The 23,824-nt window shown below is 35.1% G+C and overlaps 1 protein-coding gene across 6 annotated transcripts in view; it reads right to left on the reverse strand.

The window, feature by feature from the left end:
* The window catches only part of CDK17 (cyclin dependent kinase 17), a 110,709-nt gene that overhangs the window by 28,135 nt on the left and 58,750 nt on the right, over positions 1-23,824 (reverse strand). For 4 of the 6 annotated variants that reach the window (XM_045464666.1, XM_045464663.1, XM_045464664.1 and 1 more), the window contains 3 exons: positions 10,103-10,249; positions 5,013-5,177; positions 689-822 (listed from right to left, as the gene is read on the reverse strand). In XM_045464666.1, coding sequence (XP_045320622.1) covers positions 689-822; positions 5,013-5,177; positions 10,103-10,220 — 417 coding nt within the window. In that variant the 5' untranslated portion in view covers positions 10,221-10,249. Of the gene's footprint in view, positions 1-688; positions 823-5,012; positions 5,178-10,102; positions 10,250-18,089; positions 18,092-19,019; positions 19,239-19,728; positions 19,733-23,824 lie in introns of those variants that run through there. The other 2 variants (XM_045464665.1, XM_045464662.1) reach the window with 2 other exon arrangements.

Below are 23,824 nucleotides of genomic sequence, written 5' to 3' on the forward strand. Positions count from 1 at the left end.
CATTGTAATGTCAACTCAAAAGCACCAAAACCCCAATATTCTTAATTCAAAACATGTTCAATTTTTTTGGAGAAAACTATTTTAATCTATAGTATATACCAAAATAAGAACATTCACAATCAACTTCCAATCTCAAGGTTATATATAAACTATTAATTCTTTTACATGGGGAAATAACTTATATGTTCTACAATAGTAGGTATCATAAGCCATAAAGGAAAGGATAACCATATTTACAATATAAAGCAAAAAAACAAAAACAAAAACAAAACAAAACAAAAAAAGCTGATGCTTATTTTATGTATACATTTTGAAATCTGAAATAAAATATGAAGTATTAAGTATCCAGATGAACCTCAAAAATATAATTAAAATCCTATTTTCTAAAAAGAAAACTTTGCTAAAGTCTCATTCTGAATTTCCAGTATTTTTGAAAATTCACATTTCCACTACAACAGACCCTTACATATGTTTTGCAGAATGTTAAATATAATTAATGTATACTTGCCTTGGCATAGTAGATAATTGGAAAAAAGGAAATATTCACAAGACCATACTAAATTTTCTTACAATGTCATTTGCCTTCATGAAAATTTTCAAATGGGCATTTACTCTGTTTGATATATATGTGTATTTATATACACAAACACACATATGCAGGTACATTTTAATTTTTTTAAATGGTTACCTCCATTGAGATCCGTCTATGTATACGATTTCTAAGACAAACACCCGTAGGTGACTGTACTTCATCAGATGATGTCCCAGAAGCTTGGTCACTCTCACCATCTGATCCCATTTTTAGATTTTCATGCACAATATCTGTATCAGAAAATGAAACATCACTTATCTTGGGAGAGATGTATTATACCCTACTATATATCACATAATTTATTATCACTACAACTGAGATACAGACAGCCAAGACATAAAAATAATAGCATAAGAAGTCTTACATTCTGGGTGTTCTAGGTATATAGCTAACAGATCAAAATATAATTCAGATGTCTTGAAACAGTAGTGAGAAATGCTTTCACACTCTGAGATTATGAAAAACTATGGAAAAAATTAACATTCAAGTTATTAACAAGAGCTGAATAATAAAATTATAGGCTGGAAATAACACTTGAGGATTTCTTAGTTCTCTGATTTTCCAGATCTGGAAACTGAGACTTTGAAAGGTTAAATGATTTTCAAAGGTTACACAGCTTAGAGGCAGAGCTAAAATAGAAACCTAGTCTTTTGCCTTTTATTTAGTTTAGTACTTTTCCATTAGATAATGTGTCATTGGGTCTACAGACAAATGACAACTTCTTTGAATATTCTTAAAAAAAAAAAAAAGTTTTCAAAGCCACTAATGCAGCTTTCCCTCTCTAGTGTTAAAAAATAAAAGAACAATTCAAAAATTATTCATTGAATATCTATTTAACTGCAGAAATAAGCCTGTGACCACCAAAAATCTGTTTGAAGTAAAAAACATATTTAAATTACCATACAAGTGGGTTATGGTTTTGGTTTTTTGTTTTTTTTAAGGATAAGTTAAATGAGAGAGGAGGAAGATTAATTCTATCTGGGTATACTGAAAACAAATTTGTATACTTATATACTTGCTCTATATTTGCATTTGTCAATCATCCTGTAATTCATATAGCAAGAGTTGCCCACCAGAAACATATACTAGATCGCAAACAGATCTCTTACCACTGGTTCTCTTTACAGAATTAGTCATTGCCCCCACAAGTAGGTTGTTTCATGCTAGAGTGCTTTAACATACTCCCCACCCCACTGTTGTATCCATAAGAGATGGCTTTCCCCAATTTACCAATTTGGTGAGCTCATTCTTCAAAACTATGCTCATTTGTCATTACTCAGTGAAATCTCTTCTACTCTCAGACACAGATGACTACTGTACCCACACCTACTGCTCCCATTGCACTGAAAAGCATTTTTTTTGTTTCATGGGATTTGATACCAACTTATGAGATCATTGGAGGCACGATTTAGCTTATTCACTTTAGTATTCCCCAACTGAAAAAAAGTGTCTGATATTTAGAAAGTACTTAACAGGAGCACCTGGGTGGCTCAGTTGGTTAAGCCTCCAACTCTTGGTTTCGGCTCAGGTCATGATCCCATGGTTTGTGAGATCGAGCCCCATGTTGAGCTCTGTGCTACAGCCAGAGCCTGTTTGGGATTCTCTCTCTCCTCCTCTTTCTGCCCCTCCCCTGTTCATGTTCTCTCTCTCTCTCTCTCTCTCAAAATAAATACGTAAAAACATTAAAAAAAAAAAAAAAAAAGTAGTCAACAAATAATCTAAAATTGATTATTAACTAAAAATCAAAGAATGGACTAGATAACTGCACCTCTTCTTTCAAATGAAAGATTATACAAAATACCAACATGTAAAAAAATAGTATTTTATAGCTATAAATTTTTATTTTTAATGAATATTTGCTTGAGAAAATGAGAACTGTTTAACAAAAAACTGAAGTCAAGGATCTTATCAAATCAGTCTCAGAATTCCTGTACTTTTGTTTTTTGTCCTGATAACACATTATTGAGAAAATTCTTACACTGGTAAGTAGTTACAAATATAATGATTTTTAATAGATATGTAATTTAAGAACACACTTTTATTACACAAAGATTTCTGGAGAAATTTCATACCAAGATTTAAACAAAAAATTAACTTGGCAATAAAAGTCAGTGCACTGGGAACTGATTCCTAACCTGATGGTATCCGACACATCTGAGGCCAAGTATTCTTTTCTGTCACACTTTTAAAATGCTAAAGATGATTTAATCATGCCTTCAACTTCCAGCAAAATCTGAACATCTACCTCCTTCAAGAAAATGTTGATTAAAATGCAATAATATTTTAAAATGTATAGCTGAGTTTACAAGAATATAGGCACAACACTGAGGAAGCGAAGACAGAGAGGTAAGAGCCAAAAGCTGTTATGCGTAATGGACTCTGTCACTCTCTTGAGGAGGGGTTGCTGATCTTGGTAAGAAGGTGCATGGGTTTAGCCACCACACTAGGATAAAAGATGAAGCCCTGGCTGTCCAAGGCGCAAGTGAGAGCCTCCCAAAGAAAGGCACAAGACTCTCAAAGTAGTACATCTTCAGTAAAGGACAGACTTAAATAAATCTGTTCTCCTGTACAAGGACCACAAAGGAGCATATTAATCTCAGACTATGAATAAATACTTGAGTACCATCTGACTCAACCAAGAAATTACTCATGTCATTAACGAACAAATGTAGTTCCAACATGATTATCATGTTCATTTTCATTTCCGTTAGTAAGACAAAAGTGAAATAATTAAGGATTATGTCAAAGTTTCATTCATTTGTCACGTGTATGAGCACTTCTTTGCTGAATCAGGTAATGGTTTTCAAGTACTAAAAGAATAAATGGCTCAATTTTGTGCCACTTACAACTGTAACAGCTACAGATACAATACACTTTTAAGTTTAATCTGCATTACTAACATTTTCAATACCATTTTCTTAAATTCAGACCAAAGATCAGCAAATGTGACATGTTTTTATATGGCTCCTAAACTAAAAATACTTTCTGCATCTTTAAAGAGTTATTTTAAAAGAAAAAGAATATGCAATAGAGACAACATGTGGCCCATAAAACCCAAAAAATTTATAATCTGGCCCTTTACAGAAAAGTTTGCCAATCCCTGGACTAGACAGCGAAACTATAAATCAAATCCTGATCTGAAGTGTTCTCCAATTTCTGTGGGGTAAACACTCCCTCCACGGCCAACTTCAAGTTACAATATGACCATCACTGAGCACGTAGTTGGGAAGAAATGTACATGCCATTACATAAAATTTTGATTATACAGATATAACAGAAATAACCCCCAAAGCAGAGGTAATAGTAAAGTGTAGTAAAATAATTAGGAAATAATGAGTTTCAAGTATTCATTACCTTTGTTTTTAATTAGCTTACTTAATTACAGATTTATATAATTTCAATTTTAATAATGGCTATATTTAACAACCAGCTTGCAAAATTCCTGAAAACTTAACAATCATCTCTCATGAACCAGTGTGAGCCTACTCCAGTACACCATTCTGTAGGGTTACACCTATGAGGATAAAACCTTCATACATTTCTCCCCTAGATAAAGCCCCACGAGAGATAAGCACATACTCCCAAAATGAACAAAACAAATGAAGAAATAATCTACCATGACAAAGGAAGGAGATAAAGCAAGCAGCAAAATAAAACCCTCAGAAACTTCAGTTAATATAATTATGCCATGAGACTATAAAATTATTTTACTTAAAAAAGTCAAAGCATGATAGTAAGATGCCATCAAAAGAGACCAGAGATGGGATGCCTGGGTGACTCAGTCGGTTAAGCTTCCGACTTTGGCTCAGGTCACGATCTCACAGTTTGTGAGTTTAAGCCCCACATCAGGCTCTGTGCTGACGGCTCAGAGCCTGGAGTCCGCTTCAGATTCTGAGTCTCCCTCTCTCTCTGCCCTCCCCTGCTCACGCTCGCTCGCTCGCTCTCTCTCTCTCAAATAAATAAATGTTAAAAAAAAAAAAAAATACCAGAGAGATAAAAAGAAACTTGTAGATATGTATTTTTCCTGAATACTTACAATGACACAGTGACCTAAGAATGAGAACTCAGGGGATAATCATGGATACTAATTACCACACCGGGCTATTGCATGGTGACAATCTGGAGTTACTGTGGTATGACCCTAAATTAAGCAAGCTGCTGTTCACCTTGAAATCTTGCATCCATCTCTTAAGGGTTTTGTTTTCTTTCTGGTGGACAAGTTTTCAAATGTTACTGCTCTGTAGTGTCAGTGCTATCACCTCTCTAGAGCCTTCCATCTTTCTGCTACCTCTGTTATTTTCAACTTGATTTTTATCTTACAAGAAAAATCAGATAATAAAAGCTGATTTCCATACAACTATAATCTAGCTATGTACATGACCTCTAGGGGAAAAAAAAAAAAAAAAGACCGTTAAATTACCTAGTCGGCTTCCATTTCTGGGCATTGCCATGAAGGATCCAAGGCTTCCTCCAATAACACTATGTGGTCTCCGCAACGGGGGCTTCTTGAAGGATCCTGTGTACTGGTGGAGGAAGGAATGCATACTGTGAGAGGTTGGAGGCCTGCCATTCTTCACAATAGGCTCTGTGGTTCACAGTATCCAAAATCATTCCATTACCAGCCCAAGATTCAGGATCACATGAGAAGGATTGAGAAAGCAAAACAGAAAACAAAAGGTTTATGAGATCAGTAACATTTAAGAATTCTTTGGCTATCTAAACAAAGTACCAGAATTAAAATAATTTCTATGAAAAATACTTATAGAAAATACTTTACTATTTGAAATTGGTTGAATAACTTCAGTATCCATTTCTTATGTAACCAAATTGGTTAGCAATCACAGAACTACTATTATAGCCCAGAGATTTTTTTTAACCATTTGCTTATTTTAATATATCCCAAGCTTGTTTCCAAACTGCTCCTACATTTACTAACTTCATATATGTCTTATGGTTACAAATGCTACATATATATGTATATATACATATATATATGTGCGCGCATGCGTGCGCGCACGTGTGTGTAAAAAATACATGGTCCTGGCCTGAGGGAATTTATATCCCTATTTGCTAGACATTCAAAAGGTTTGTTAGTTAATGAATAAAACAGAAGTACTTAAGCAAAGATCAAATCAGTGGCTCTGAAATTTACCCAAAATTTGGGATTTTTAATATAAAGAGTTTTTTTTTTAAGAAATCACACTTATAAATAAGCAGAAACATTTAAAATATATAATACTTAAAAAGTTATTTAATTGTAAATGGGAGAAATCCTGTTTTGTAATGTTTACAAGGAATCTCATGATTCCTTTCCACCTCTAAAGAAGAGCTCTAAAACAGGTTAAGGACACAATGAAGTCTTCTGTGACACATAAGTAGTCTTTTGTATTAGAATTATGTTTTTACTGGTAGTAGTCAAGGAATTTTAAAAGGAAGGGGGCTTCTCTGAGTATCTTCTCTAAAATGGAGCCAGCTCTTCTTTCGTAGCTGATAATCAGGAGTAAGAATATCTCCCGATGTGAGTATTTCTCCTACCTGTAAAGGTTTATCAGACACCAAGAACAAAAGCCCACATGGCCTGCACTTCTACTGATAATGGTTGCATATAAGATGGGAGAGGGAGGATGGGGCCAAAGGATCCTCGGGACTCAGACAAAGCCCAAGTTATCTAATTTGGGTAGAATACCAGACTGGAAAAAGGAAAAGTACCTAACTAGTAATGGATAACATCTGTCCAAAGTGTCCCATGGCCTGTACATTCCTTGGCAGTAGCTGGCTGATCGAGGATTTGGGGGATCTTAACTTAAACCTAGTATAATAATGAATGATTTCATAATGAATAGGGAGGGGTATCTGATACAAATGCAAAAATTAAATAGTCAAACAGTGTAGGATACAAGCTAAAACACAAAAGAAAACTTTTCTCTTCCAAGGTGGTCATGTTTCTTATCTGGAATCATAATAAAATACATTGATAATCTGCCTATAGAAAAGTTGCTGTGGGGAATAGAACTTTTACAGTCTTGAGGAATAATACAGCTTAAAAAAAAAGAGATCATAAAACATTCAATTATTCAGGGGACTTTTATTGTGTGCCTACCATTCCAGGTCCCGGGCATCAACAGGTGAACAAAATAAACAAGGTACTACTCTCTAAGATTATAAGATCTTATGGAGGGGAAACAAGAAACTAATGAATAAGAAAAATATTAGATGATAGGCAACTTGCAAAAGATTAAAAAAGAACAGAAAATAAAGGAGTGGCTATTTTACACTAGACACTGAGTAAAGTTCTCTCTATAGAAGTCTTTTTGACACAGATATAAATGGAAAAATGAGCCAATCCTGGGAAGATAGGTGATGGTGAGTTAAAAGATATTCCAGACAAAGGGTAAAACCACTGCAAAAGTCAACATGTGGCAGGAATCTGACTTGCTAGAACAGTGGTCCTCAAACTTTAGCATGTTTCAGAATCACCTTCAGAGACTTGTTAAAATAGAAGATTGCTAACTCCTAGCCCCTGACTTCCCGATTCAGTAGTTCTGATGTGGAATCCAAAAATTTTCATCTCTAACATATTCTCAGGTGATGCTGACTGTTGCTGACCCAGAGATCAAACTTTAGAAACACTCTGTTAGAAGAACACAAAGAAGGCAAGTGTAGCTGTAGTACATAATTGTTATTTAGTGAGGGCAGAGAGATGAGCAGGTTTGTATGTAACTACAAAAGTTCAAATTTTATTCTGACATTGAAATCGGTTATGGTAGCTTTGAAGCAGGTAGTAATATGATCTCACTCACATTTTAAAGATACCACTCTGAGAGATCAGAGATGGTGGGAGGTAAGGAAGTGGAATAACTGTAAAGTAGCATGAGAGGGATCTCCTTGTGGTACTGGAATACCTCTTTATCCTGATTGCAGCAGTGGTTACATGAATCTACATGTGATAAAATGACACAAAACTATACTCACACTTTATTCCCGTGTTAATTTCCTAGGTTTGATAAAGTTCAATAGTTAAGGAAGATGTAACCAAAGGAGGGAACTGAGAGAAGGGCACAAGAGACCTCCCTGTCCTATGTTTGCAACTTCCTTTGAATCTATAATTATTAAAAATTAAATAATACCAGTCTACCATTTCTTATTCATTAAACCACATTCAGATGCGGACTGTGTGTGCCACCTATCTTAGGAGCTTTTTATATTCTAAGATAAATTCCATAAAGAATATATTGGAACCAGCTCACAGGCACTGATAAATAACCAAAAAGGTGTAGAATCTTTGTCAAAGCTATTGGTGAAATCCATGTGCCAATACACATAAGCGCGTAAGCAACAGCAGATTGTAACTCAGAAACAGCCTACACTCCTAACAATCTCTGCATCTCCAGAGAAATCCATGTCTATTATAACATCTTCAAGTATTATTTCAAGTAACTGAAGAGAAAACTCAGTAAGAGATCCTATTTCCTCTTCTTTACTCCTTGTTAAAGTCACTATTATAATAAAGTTTTAATAAAGTAAATAATATATACCACTTGAAAAAATTTTTTCACCATTTCACCACTCATTATAAATTAAGCATGTTTTAGGACAATACTAAAATATTCCAGAAAATATGCAAATAATCTAAAATATTAATTAGCTCTCCAAGAAGGATGTCCATTTCTTTGATCCAAATTCTTCTTTTTTTTTTTTTTTTTTAAGTTTATTGACTTTGAGAGAGAAAGCACAAGTGGGAGAAGGGCAAAGAAAGAGGGACAGAGAGGATCCCAAGCAGACTCCACGCTGTCAGCGTAGAATCCGACACAGAGCTCAGTCTCACGCACTGTGGGATCATGACCTGAGCTGAAATCAAGAGTCAGATGCTCAACCAACTGAGCCACCCAGGTGCCTTCTTTTTTTTAAGGAGAGGTTTGTCTTATAGTCAAATACCCATTAAGAACCTGACCCAGAACCTATCAAGATGTACAGTGTGCTTGCAAGACTATTTAATCATAAGAACAAATACTCAGGGCTTAATTAAAACACCAAAAATTTGGGGCGCCTGGGTGGCGCAGTCGGTTAAGCGTCCGACTTCAGCCAGGTCACGATCTCGCGGTCTGTGAGTTCGAGCCCCGCGTCGGGCTCTGGGCTGATGGCTCAGAGCCTGGAGCCTGTTTCCGATTCTGTGTCTCCCTCTCTCTCTGCCCCTCCCCTGTTCATGCTCTGTCTCTCTCTGTCCCAAAAATAAATAAACGTTGAAAACAAAATTAAAAAAAAAAAAACAAAAAAACACCAAAAATTCAAAGAGGGTCTGAGGGAATTAAGGATTTTGCTTTTGGCAAGAAGAAAAAAAGTAAGACATTATAAAATTGTCTTTGAGTTTTGACCCAAATGCAAGATGTGTCCCCCTCCTACACAGAAGTTATATTCAAATTATGATTTAAAAATGTATTTTTCTACTGAATTCATCTATGTCTTCTCTCTCATATTACAATCAGCCAGATAAACTTGAGTAAATAATGACCCTGATCAACTAAAGCCTGAGTAGGATCAATTAGTTACTCAGAGTCATATTAACTAGTAAGTAAGTGTTAGTGTATCCCAAATTCCAATCTATGACTTTTAACTTAAAGTCCGGAGCCCTTTCCCTTATACTTTTCCCTCTCTCACAACAAGGACACTTGCATTCAGGGGGCAGAGGTATTCATGCGTTCACCCACTGCCACAAATCTCTAACAGAAGAATTTTAGGCGCAGGAAAGAAAGGCTTGTCATAGAATGTGTGCATCATGATATACTGGCAGCCATTCCGGTAACCCCTTCCTGGATATTATTATGACATCCCTAGGGCTGTTTCACTTTGGAATATGTAACCTTGCTCTGTAAATTTCATCAGGATTTTACATTTTAATCTGCTCAATTTAACAAGCTCTTTTCATTTTATGTCACCATATGTGAACTACTGCTTTACATTGTAAAAAGAACTACCAAATGTGAAATGTTACATGCCTATCAGGTGCTCTCAATACTATGAACAGATTCTGCAGTAAATATAATTCACTCACGTGATGAACCGTGTCATCTAGTCAATATGCATATATAACGTTCTAAAACTATGATGAAGCCCCAAACAGGAATTTCACAAACTTACTATATACTTTTAAGCTGTATTAACTTAGGTTAACTTAAAAATAGTTATTTAACAACTAGGACAATATTATATAAGGTATTCTTATTTAAGAGCCAATGGAAAATGGAAAGATAAATGGGACAGAAGAATCCACGAGGGTTAGAGACCAGGAGGAGGTTTCAAGTAGTACTAGTGGAGTAAGTAACACTGCTCCAGTAAGTAAGCAAGAAAAAGTTATGTTGTCTTCTGTTTCCTAAGAACCAGAGAACAAGACAAAGAAATAAACAAAAGGAAGCTAACAGGAACTTATCAGAAAAGAAAGCTTACACTTTGCAAAGTAATTAAAAGGGGGAAGCATCTCTCCTTCCCTCTCCTCCCCAGCCCCCAAATATTTACCATTATCCTTGCTGCTATTTTCTTCAATAGTCATTTGTTCCGCCAATTCAGACAATGATTCATCAATAGTTTGGCTTCCTCGAAGAGTGAGGGATAGCCTTCTCTTGAATTTTTTCATCCTATCAACTGAATGTGACTTGAAAATTCCTGAAAGAACAGAAGAGAATGAACACAAAATTAAGGCTATAAAATATTTTAAAGCTCAAGGAAAATGTCATTCAGAATTTACTGGCAATCTTCAAACTAGGAAGATAATAAGGAATTTTCATGTCCACCAAACATCACAAAGTCCAACCCCTTATTTTTTTATATATATAATTTATTGCCAAATTGGTTTCCATACAATACCCAGCACTCATCCCAAAAGGTGCCTCAATGCCTATCACCCACTTTCCCCTCTCCCCCAACCCCCATCAACCCTCAGTTTGTTCTCAGTATTTAAGAGTCTCTTATGGTTTGCCTCCTTCCCTCTCTGTAACTTTTATTTCCCCCTACCCCTCCCCCCTGGTCTTCTGTTAAGTTTCCCAGGATCCACATATGAGTAAAAACATATGGTATCTGTCTTTCTCTGCCTGACTTATTTCACTTAGCATAATACTCTCCAGTTCCATCCATGTTGTTACAAATGGCCAGATTTCATTCTTTCTCATTGCCAAGTAGTATTCCATTGTATATACAAACCACATCTTCTTTATCCAACCCCTTCTTTAAAAGGATTCATTCACTCTGGGGCACCTGGGTGGCTCAGTCAATTAAGCGTCTGACTCTCAACTTCCGCTCAGGTCATGATATCACCATTTGTGAGTTGAAGCCCTGCATTGGGCTCTGTGTTGGCAGCATGGGGCCTGCTTGGGATTCTCTCTGCCCCTCACCTGCTCTTGCGTGTGCTCTCTCTCAAAATAAATAAACGTTAAAAAAAATAATAAAAATAAAAATAAAAATAAAAATAAAAAAAAGATCCAATCATTCTGATTAATGCTATATTTATGCAGCACCATCAGAAGAGCAGGAATTCTACAAAACTAAATAAAGATAGAGGTTTTAAGCATAACAAATGAATTTAGGAGGATTAGAAATTTTCCTAAAATGTGCTTTTTAAAAACCAATATAATAAAAATATCAATTCAGAGTCTGTGTCTCCCTCTCTCCCCACCTGCCATGCTCTCGCTCTCTCTCAAAAATGAATAAATGTTAAAAAAAAAAATTAAAAATAAATAAAATAAAAATATCAGGATGATTTTGATGCATAGGTACCATTATTATAAATATCAATCACCACATTGGAAACAGTCAGTGATATCTTTATATATAAATGGGGGATGCCAGGGGCGCCTGGGTGGCATAGTTGGTTAAGCATCTGACTTTTGACCTCAGCTCAGGTCTTGATCTCAGGGTCATGAGTTCAAGCCCCACACTGGACTCCATACTGGGTGTGGAGCCTACATACATACATACATACATACATACGTACATACATATGTACGTATGTATGTACATAATAGGTGGGGTAGAGTGGGGTGGGAAGAGATAAAGAATGATATTGGAACCTCATTAAATGGCTCCAACAGGAATTTTTTTTAAGTTCTTATTTAACCAATATCTTACATTTTTGCTGTTTCCGGCCCCCCCCCGCCCCCACCCCCACCCCCCCCACCCCCCCCCCCCCCGCCTTGGTCAGCTGTCAGGAACCCCTTCCTGTTACCATAACAATGCCAAGTTTTAGAAGGAAGTAATGAAAGACAAATTAATAGTATAAGATGCATATCCCATACCTGACACTTTTATATCTCTTAATTCATTTAGTCTTCCTAACTCTAAAGACTAGACTACACTACTTATTTTCACTTATTTCAGGTTCAAAGAAGTTCTCTGACCAAAGCCAAACAAACAATAAATGACACAACTGAAATTTAAAACTAAGTTACCTTTTCCTTCACATTTTAACATCTCTGAAATTAGGATGCATCCTATAATTAAAGGATGTCAAGATATTGACATAATTGACAGCCTCTTTTTTCTTAGTGGTACATACAGCAACGGTATAATTCATAGCAGAGTCTCAGATAAAATCAAACAAGGTATTTACTGCCAAAACAAATCCCTCAATAATTTACCTGTAACTTATTTTCTAATTTACTATTTCTTACTTGGGATGAACAACTTCACAAGATTACCAAACATATTATAACCATTAGCCCAACTAAAAGTAAGAGCTCCCCTATGCTAAAATGCATATTTTACCATCCAGCTCTGGGTATCTATTTTGAATCTAAATATTTTTGCTTATTTTCTCATTCTAAGGTCTATTTACATAGCTGAGTACACTGAACATGTGAATTCTCCATAAGATACTATATGAATAATTTTTGTTTGCTCAAAGGCTGAGGGGAGGCTTTCGAGTAGAAATTTGTGACAATATTATATTTTACCAACTACTTTTTACATACTTATTTTAAAAACCTATAACAAAAATATAAAAACCACACACATTAAAATAGCAAAAAATTGTACTTACACTTCAAAAGGGCTTTTTTTTTTTATCCTTACGCTCTAAAACAATGGATATTTTTTTGGTGAGATACTGAAAAACCCGTTCCTTAGCTTAGTTTGGTCATGACACCAAAAGGACAAATCCATGGTCCTGAATATTTTCTACTATGTTATCTTCTAGTTGACTAATCCTCTTTCAGCTGTGTCCAACTGGCAGTTAAAACCATCTATTGTGTTCTTAATTTTAGTTACTATATATATATATCTTAAAGAGAGAGAATGTGAGCAGGGGAGAGGCAGAGAAAGAAAGGAAGAGAGTGTGGAGCCTGACTCAGGACTCGATCTCATGACTCAGAGATCATGACCGGAGCTGAACTCGAGTCGGATGCTTCATGAACTGAGCCACGCAGTGCCCTAGTTACTATATTTTTCAGTTCTAGAATTTCTACTTGGTTCTTTTCTACAGATTCCAGTTCTCTAGTCAAATTCTCCACCTTGCCATCTATTTTCATGAATAGGTTATAGTATTTTAAAGCTCCTGTATGTAACTTCAGAGTCTGCATAGCCTAGGCATAACCTATTTCTATTGTTGATTTATCTCTGACGGTCTTGTGTGTGCCTAGTAATTCTTTATTTAATGTTACACATTTTATGTGAATGGTTGCATGAAAATATGTATGGATAAATATAGAGGCTCTAGATGATGTTACCTTCTTCCAGAGATGATTTAATTTTTTTCTAGAAAGCAGTCAGAGTAGGAGCAGATCACCTAAATCCAATCAAGGACTGAGCTGGCATGAGACAGGGTTTCAAACACTGTGAAGACTGGCCTACCTCTGATTTGTTCCCACTCTTATGGTGTGCCCCCTTTCAAAGGATTCCAGCTGCAAACCTAAGGCTAGAACAACAACAAAAAACTATTGAAAACTCCACTCAATGTCCTTGCTTTTTGCTCATCTCTTCTACAATGTTCAGCTTCTATCCTCTTATCCAAAGTAACCTGAGAGTTTGAAAATGCCTCAAAAGGGAAAGTAGCATGGAATATGTCTATCTCCCTTTTCTCCTGGACCTTGACTCAAGTTATGACTGACTTCAAAGCTCTACAATGCGTTGAAAGTGGTTTGTTCCCTACATGTCAAGTAGTTCTCAGAGGGAGACTTAGTACACACACACACACACACACACACACACACACACACAGAATATTACACAGCCATAAAAAAGGATGAAAATTTTCCACTTTCAACAACAATGGATAGACCTAGAGGGTATTATGCTAAGTGAAACAAGTCAGAAAGGAAAAGACAAATACTGTATAGCTTCACTTATATGTGGAATCTAAAAAAACAAATGAATAAACAAACAAAAAGCAGAATCAGACCTATAAATACAGAGAACAAACTGATGGTTACCAGAGGGGATAGGGTAGGGAGGAAGGGAAGTGCAAAATGGGTGAAGGAAAGAAGGAGATACAGGTTTTCTATCATGGGATGAAGGAGTCACAGGAATAAAAGGTACAGCATAGGGAATACATATTGTAATAGTATTGTATGGTAACAGAAGGTAGCTACACTTGTGATGAGCACAGCATAACATATGGAGATGCTGAATCACTATGTTGTAGATGTGAAACGAATTTAACACTGTGTCTATTCAAATAAAAATTTTAATAAAAATAAGTAAAATAGATAATATATGTATTTCACCAAGCAAGGTGAATTTATAGGAGGCAATCAGTAAACTGTAAGTGTTGATTCCAACTAAGAAACCTGTTACTGTAGGGTCCTAAATGCTAGATTCCTTACATCTCAGTGAGCCCTAACATATTTCTGCCTTGACAGTTAGAAATCCATGCCATTTGTCTTAAAACATTAGATATTTAAGGCAAATTGAGCTATGGCCTATTTCACCTACCCTTTTGTTGTTGTAAGAATTTATACTAGAGACACTCTCCTTTGTCAAAATCCAAATCACCTTGTGCAGTAAAACGGAAAATCTAACAAGCTTGGGGGCTCAAACCTTGCACATTCCAAAGAAAGGACTTGCCTGTGAAGACTCCTGGGAAATAACTTCTGAGCCCTTGGAATATTCTGCCTGGTAAGTCTCTTTGTATACCTGAGGTCTTGGGCCAGGTAACTTATGTCAATGATGTAAATTATGGTAAATTCTGTTTTTGTATGCCTGAGGTCTGGGCCACAGTAGGACCTCAGAGGAGAGGAGGGATAAGGGAAGCTGCAGACTGAGTAGTTAAGATAGTCATATGGGGGGGCGCCTGGGTGGCGCAGTCGGTTAAGCGTCCGACTTCAGCCAGGTCACGATCTCGCGGTCCGTGAGTTCGAGCCCCGCGTCGGGCTCTGGGCTGATGGCTCAGAGCCTGGAGCCTGTTTCCGATTCTGTGTCTCCCTCTCTCTCTGCCCCTACCCCGTTCATGCTCTGTCTCTCTCTGTCCCAAAAATAAATAAACGTTGAAAAAAAAAAAATTAAAAAAAAAAAAAAAAAAGATAGTCATATGGGTACTTTCCTGCCTATGTAAATGATCCCTGATGAAAACCCTGGATATCAAGACTCAGGTAAGCTTTCCTGGTTGACAACACTTTGCATATGTTGTCATACAAAGTGGCTTGTAGAAGGAAGCATTATCCATGCAATTCCACCGGGAAAGGACAACTAAAATCTTACACCTGGCCTCCATCCTACACACACTTTTCCCTTTGCTGATTTTAATTTGTATCTTTTCACTGTAACAAATCATAATCATGAGTTTTTTCTCTCTGCTTTTCTCTGATTTGTTTCCTTTGAGCAAAACACCAAGCCTGCGGACAGTCTTAGGAACCTCCCCCCCACCCCTGCCACCACACTCCTTCAAAAAACCTATATGCCCAAACAAAAACTCTTAAGGGCTGGTAGCTCACAACTACCAAGTTTTCAACTCCAATATTATCAAACATAGTGGCGTGGTCACCAATGTCTATCAAACTATATAGATATCACCACTTTCAAATCTTGCATATCATATTTGAAAGTCTGCTGACCACGGTACTTGCCTCCTATTTCAGATGACAAATAAGGATGAAACAAACTTCTGATGTTATTACAGAATTAATTCACATAATATGGTAACATCCCATTCTGACCACCTGAGAAGTGGTTAGTTCAAACTGCCTTGTACTGTAAATGTAAAATACAAACTAGATTTAAAAGCATGTATAACTAACTCATTATTATATGGATAACATAAAAGAATTCTAGACATATTTGGTTATGTAAACTGTATTACTAAAATTAATTGTACTTTTAAAAAATATACATGCAAAATATTTTTAAATTAAGTATGGGATCCACATATTTCTATTGGCAAATGCTGATATAAAACATCTAATTGATCTTGGTGGTTTTAAGTGAGTACAACTTAAAAAAGGAATTGAGGCACCTGGGTGGCTCAGTTGGTTGAGCATCCAACTCTTGATTTCAGCCCAGGTCATGATCTCACTGCTGTGAAGTCAAGCCCCACACAGGGCTCCATGCTAGGTGTGGAACTTCGTTGGGATTCTCTCCACCCCTCTCCCTCTCCTCCACTCATGCTCCCATGTACTTTCTCTCAATAAATAAATAAGTAATAAAAAAGGAAATCACATAAGCCTTAAACTTTTCTTCACGGAATGCATTTGACAATGTATCAAAAGACATTCTTTGTATTTATAACTTTGAATAGTATGCATTGCCCTTATTTCCCATCAAGAAAATTCTCATCTATAAAATAACTTTAGGTATTTTCTATTCCATCAGGAATAAGACACACACTTCTAGTTCATATTAGCAAGAGAAAATACTTCACTTTATAAAGCTAAATCTTACTATAAAATTTTCAAAACCACATCTTCAAAAAGATCCTTTTTTTTATCTTCCATAGTGTAACCCTTTAATTACATCAACATGATCAGTAAACACAGAAGTTAAAGAATTCCATTGTCACAGCCTAGATCAGTATTAAAGAAAAAGTACTCCCAAATTAGATATATTCCTTGACATTTCTAATTACCATTAGGTAGAATTATGCATATCAACATTTTCCCTCATTAGGTGATAACAAAAACACATATAATGCTACAATAAAAACAATTTTGAGAAGTAAAAATTATTTACATTAGGTTTCAGGTTGATTATTTTGTACAGCATTGTAATAAAGCAGTGCTAAATTACTGATTTCTTCAAATCAAAACCCTCAAGAACTTGCCTACAATATTTTACCTGGTAAAACTTTTACTTGGGGTTGTTGGCATCTTTACACTATCATTTTCATGAATATTAAATGTGACTTATGGTAAAATGCCTAAATTTTTAGCTTTATGTTTAATTCATGCCACTAAATAAGTTATTTTCACCTTAAAAGTAAATGCAGTATAGGGGCACCTGGGTGGCTCAGTTGGTTAAGTATCTGATTTTAGCTCAAGTCATGAGCTCACAGTTTGTGGGTTCGAGTCCTGTGTTAGGCTCTGTGTTGACAGCTCAGAGCCTGAAGCTTGCTTGGGATTCTGTGTCTCCCTCTCTCTCTGCCCCTTCCCCGCTGGCACGCTGTCTCTCTCTCTCAAAAATAAATAAAACATTAAAAAAAAAAAAAGTAAAAAAAAAAAAAGCACTATAATTTAAAATAAACCCTAAACAAAAACTCTACAATTGTTTTAATATTTTAAAGACTTAACTACATAATAAACTATTGTAAATGCTCAAATTTCAGCATACATGCTAATCTTCAGACGGCTTTTTCCTGACCCTCTCTATTCCTTTATTCTTAGTTTTTTTTTCACTCACTGCACTTATCATGTATGTATGCACACACACACACATATTCCATATATATGCACATATATCCCCATTCAAATATGTACATACATTTGTGTATGTATGCAAAATGTTTATGCTTTTGTAGCTCTCAAAAATATCTCAAGCTTTTTGTTATAGCTAGATAAAATTAAAAAGGTAAAAGGGCAATAAATGATATTCAGAATGACAGCATATAACTCTATACACACACACACACACACACACACACAAACTGAAAAAGTTCAAAATCAGTGTCCAACTACAAGTGCTTAAAAAAAAAACATGAATTGTTTTGTGTTATCTTACTTTATGATCTGGGGCTAACCCTGATCTGGGACTGTACACTGTTAAATTAAGAAAACTTTTCTTTTTTTTTTTTAATTGTGGAAATGTAACCATTTTATTTACTTACAAGAATACAGAAAACCACTCTGGAATGCCAACTGAGTTTTGTCCTAAGAATGGGTGATACATATGTACACTTTTTTTTTTTTTTTTTTTTTTTTAAAGACAACAGCTGTAAAGCTGTGAACACTCCCAAACTAGATCCTCTACTATGGGTATTTACCTGCAAAAATAGTGTCATATTGTGGCCCCTTTGGCACTTCTGGTAAAAACAAAACAAAAAAACAAAACAAAAAAACAAAAAAAAAAACCTCTTTGGACTGATTCAAACTTCTTTAATGGTGAAGAATTTATTAGAGTGGCAATTTTTGGCTTATGTCTTTGAGAGATCAAAACAATTTCTTGTTAATAACTACAGAAGGTTGAGGGAAAAGCTGCAGATTGCTTTTAAAATGCCTAAATGACTTTTCTTTAGGTAACGAAGCAAAATTTACATGCAGAGCAAATTGAGCATTTTAAAGTTTGGATTAAAATCCAATTTTACAAAGGCAGACCAACATTCTAAAATATCATGTAGAGTAATATGATTTCACAATAAAGACAGCTTCATGTATTTCTTTGTATCATTTTCTGTAGTGACTGGCTTTAAATTAAACTTATTATAAATAAGGTAAACGCATTAGGTGGTTTGTAAGCAAATTTTCTACTGTTTATCCATCAATAATTAAATCATAATAAACATCCAATGCCAAACATGTAAGCTAACCATACTTAATGAGGAATAACTAACATTTAAAAACATTAAATTTTTTCACTAGAAACAAATTTCTTATTTACATAAAATATGAAGTTACTATACAAAATACTGACAGAGCACTGAAATAAAAGTTCATACTTTATATTTTTCCCCAAAACACTTAAATATCTTAATCCTTTATGTGTTAAAATCTGAAGACAATTCTTTTCCTTTGACAGTACAGTCAAGCACACAAACCAGAAAAAAGAAACCTAAGAACTTTCCTCTATCCATATAAACACATTAGAAAGACAATAAATACAAGAATACCGTGACCCATGAGATGCAAAATGTCATAGGAGGAAGCTATTGGGGTTCGTCCCTCCACCCAAAACAACCAGTACAGTGGGAAGAAAAAAAAAAACCAAAACAGAACCAACTATTTCAGGACTCTAGAACCTGACTGGACACTTAAAACAACCCTGAGTGTTTGCTAAAAGGGAGAGACTGCTAGGAGAACCACACCTGCAAACCCATCAACACTGCCCATTCCTCAGCCCTGTCCATCACTCCTAGAGCAGCTGGTTGGTGCCAGGGCAGACAATTGGGAATCTTGGCATCAAAAAATTGGGGGCTGAACTTTTCGGTCAGTCAGGCAGATCAGAGACTGGCACAGTGCAGACACATGCCTTCCTTTAAGCCCTTTCAGGCTGCAGGGGCTCCTCACAACGGCATCTGTTGGAAGATTTAAAGAGACAGCAATACTTTTTTGTTGTTTGAGCCAGATATTAAAGAAAATCTTCATCAGGCCAATAGCTAACTGCGAAGATAACAGAAAAGAAACTTCAGTGATCACACACAACCAAGAATATATATTTGCAAAAATAGTTTGGGAAAGTCACAAATGGATGGGAATAGCCCGAACAATGAAAAGCAAAGAAACACCTGTGGAGAGGGAGAATCTGGTTTCCAGAGTTACTACATTATAAATGTCCTGGTCTCAACAAAAAATTACAAAGCATACAAACGAACAAGAAAACATGGCCCATTCACAATTAAAAAAAATTAACAGAAACCATTCCTGAAGAAGTCCAGAATTTGGAACTTGTAGTCCAAGATATTAAATCAACTGTCCTAGATACGCTCAAAGGGCTAAAGGAAACCTAATAATAACAACAACAAAAAAAAAAAAAAAAAAAAAAAAGAAAGAAAGAAAAAAGGAAATAAGGAAAACAATAGATGAGAAAAAGGAGAATATCAACAAAGAGACAAATTATAAAAAAGAACCAAAAGAAATTCCAGAACTGAAAAAAAGTACAATAACTGAAATGAAATATTCACTAGTAGGGTTCAACAGATTTAAATAGGCAGGAAATAAAAGGATCAGGAAACTTTAAGATAAGAAAGTCAAAATTATCCAGTCTGAGGAACAAAAAGAAAAAGAATGAAGAAAAACAAACAGAGCCTGAGGTACCTATGTACCCCCATAGGCATCACAGGAGTCATAGACAAAAATAATGATAACCGAAAAAATAATAGTTGAAAACTTCAAAAATCTGAGGAAAACATGAATATATACATCCAAGAATCTCAACAAACTCCAAGAAGGATAAACTCAAAGAGATCCATGCCAAGATACTTTGTATTCAAAGTGTAAAACCCCAAAGACAAAGAAAGAATCTTGCAAGCAGCAAGGGAAAAAAGTAACTGGACCCACAGAAGTGATTCTCAATACGTTAACAACTAATGTCTCATCAGCAGCCACGAAGATCAGGCCGCACTGGAAATGATGTATTTAAAGTCTGAAAGAAAGAAAAATCTTATCTAGCAACAGTATCCTTCAAGAATGAAGGAGAAATTAAGACATTTCCAGATAAACAAAAGCTAAGGAGGTTCATTAGTAATAGACCTGCCATACAAAAAATGCTAAAGGAACAGTTTCAGCCTAAAATGAAAGGACACTAGACAGTAACTCAAAGTCATAAGAAGAAATAAAGAACATCAGTAAAAGTAAGTTCATATGTACTTACAAAAGACAGTATAATTGTACTTTTGATTTGTAACTTCTCTTTTTTCTCCCTTTTCCTATGATTTAAAGGGCAAAGTACACACATAGAAAAATGATAAATCTATGTTAATGGGCACATAATGTATAAAGAGGCAATCTGTCACAAGAGCAATATAAAGGAGGAAAGAAAAGGGTAAACAGATCAGTGTTTATATACTATTGAACTAACTACTACACAAACTAGTTTCATGTATGTTTAAGATGTTAATTGTAGTTCCCAAGTAATGATTAAGAAGTTAATTAAAAAATATTACAGAAAAGGAAAAAAGAAGGAGATCAGAAAAGTACACTACAAAAAATCAACTGTGCAAAAACAGGGCACTAATAGAGGAATTGAAGAACAAAAAACAAGACACAGAAAATAACCAAATCAAAACCGTAAATCCTTCCTTATTAGTAATTACTTTAAATGTAAATGGATTAAACTCTTCAACTGAAAGGTAGAGATTGACAGAATGGATTTTTTTAAAATATGGTCCATCTGTATATTGTCTACAAGAGATTTATTTTAGATACAAAGACACAAAGAGACTGAAAGTAAAAGGACAGAGTAAGGTATTTCATGCAAAGAGTAACTAAAAGAGCTGGAATTACTATATTTTTGTCAAGCAAAATAGACTAAAATAATTAAAACAGGTTACAGGAGATAAGGAAGGGCACTATATATTAATAAAAGATTAATACATAACAACTGTAAACATATACATACCTAAAAACAAAGCTTGAAAACATATTAAGTAAAAACTAACACAAATGAAAAAAAAAAAAGATAGTTCTACAATCATAATAATTGGGAGATTTCAATATCCCATTTTCAACACTGGACAGAAGGACCAGATATAAGATCAATAAAAGAAATAAAGGACCTGAACAACACTAGATACCTAGTGTATTAGATCTAACTGACATATATAGAATGCTCCACCTAACAACAGGAGAGTACACATTCTTCTTAAGTGCCAATGGAACATTCTCCATGATACTTATTAGTAAGACCACAAAGGATGTCTTAATAAATTTAAAAAGATGCAAATCATGCAAAGTATGTTTTCCAATCACAATAAAATGAAACTGGAAATCAGTAACAGGAAAAAAAAAATGAAAATTTTACATATATGTGAAAATTAAACAGCATAACTCTTAAACAACCAATGGGTCAAAGAAGAAATCACAAGAGATATTAGAAAATACCTTCAAACAAATGAAAACAAAAACACAGCATATCAAAACTTATGGGATATAGGAAAAAGCAATGCTAGGAATAAATTTACAGCTGTAAAACCTATAATAAAAGAAGATCTTTTTTTTTTTTTTTTTAATTTTTTTTTCAACGTTTTTATTTATTTTTGGGACAGAGAGAGACAGAGCATGAACGGGGTAGGGGCAGAGGGAGAGGGAGACACAGAATCGGAAACAGGCTCCAGGCTCTGAGCCATCAGCCCAGAGCCTGATGCGGGGCTCGAACTCACGGACCGCGAGATCGTGACCTGGCTGAAGTCGGACGCTTAACCGACTGCGCCACCCAGGCGCCCCTAAAAGAAGATCTTAAATCAACAAACTACCTATGCTTGACACCACTAGAACAGCAAATGAAACCCAAAGCTAGCAAAAAGAAATAATAAAGATTATACTGTAAATAGAGATCAGAAAAAACAATGGGAAGTCACCAAAACCAAAAGTTGGTTCTTTGAGGGGGGGAAAAAAAAACCCTAACAAAATCAACTTTCAGCTAGATTGACTAAGAAAAAAAGAACTTAAATAACTAAAATCAGAAATGAAAGTGATGACAACCCATCAACTACACAGAAATAAGAAGGATTGTAAGAAATTACTATGAACAGCTGAACACCACACTGGATAACTTAATGAAATGGACAAATTCCTGGAAACGACCAAACTACCAAAACTGGCTCAAGAAGAAATAGACAATCTGAACAAACACATAAGCAGTTTGAATCAGTAATCAACACTTGTAACAAAGAAAAGCCCAGGAACAGATGGCTTGACTAACAAATTCTACCAAATATTTAAAGAAGAATTAATAAGAATCCTTCTTAAAATATTCCAAAAAGCTAAAGAGAAGTGATTACTTCCAAGTTCATTCTATGAGGCCAGTATTACCCTGATAGCAAGGCCAGACAAAGACACCACAAGAAAACTATAGGCTACTACTAATAAAATACTAAAACTAAAATACTAAAATAGTAATGCTAAAACTACTAACATTCTCCAATTCATTTGCAGAGTAAAAGTCCCTAACAAAATACTAAGAAACCAAATTCAGCAAAGTACTGAAAGGATCACACTTATGACCCAAATGAGATTTATCCCCAGAAGGCAAGGAGGTTCAATATGAGAAAATAATCAATGTAATAACACATTAACAGAATGAAAGACAACAACCACATGAACATCAATTAACGCAGAAAAAAAAAAAAAAACACATTTAACAAAATCCAATACCCTTTAATGATAAAATACTCAATGAAGCAGGGATAGAAGGGAACTTCCTCAACATGATTAAAGTCATATATGAAAAAACCACAACTAACATTATATGCAAAGGTGAAAAACTGGAAACTGTTCCCCTAAGATCAGGAACAAGACAAAAATGCCCACTTTTACTACTCCTATTCAACATAATACTGGAAGTTCTGGCATGAGCAATTGGGCAAGAAATAGAAATAAATGGCATCATACTTGAAAAGGGAGACCTAAAACTATTTCTATTTACAGATGATAAGACCTTATATGCAGAAAACCCTAAAGAATCACATATAAAAACCTGTTGGAGCTACTAAATGAATTCAGCAAAGGTGAAGGATACAAAATAAACAAACATCAGTTGCCATTTCTGTATATCTACAACAAATACATGAAAAGGACATTTACATAGCATAAAAAAACAATGAAATACTTAGGAAAAACTTTAAATGAGGAAGCACAAGACTTGTACACTGAAAACTACAAAATGTTGCTTTAAGAAGACCTAAACAGAAGACTTAAATAAATGCAAAGGTATTCTGTATTCATGTATTAGAAAACTTAACATTAAGATGACAGTATTACCCAAAATGATCTATAGACTCAATGCAATCCCTATCAAACTCCCAATGGTATTTTTACAGAAAGAGAAAAACCCATCCTAAAATTTATATGGAATTCCAAGGAACCTTGAATAGCCAAAACAATCTTGAAGTAAAAGAACAAAGTTGAAGGACTCACATTTCTTGATTTCAAAACTTACTACAAAATCACAATA

The sequence above is a fragment of the Leopardus geoffroyi genome, chromosome B4 (assembly GCF_018350155.1).
Source record: "Leopardus geoffroyi isolate Oge1 chromosome B4, O.geoffroyi_Oge1_pat1.0, whole genome shotgun sequence".
NCBI lineage: Eukaryota > Metazoa > Chordata > Mammalia > Carnivora > Felidae > Leopardus > Leopardus geoffroyi.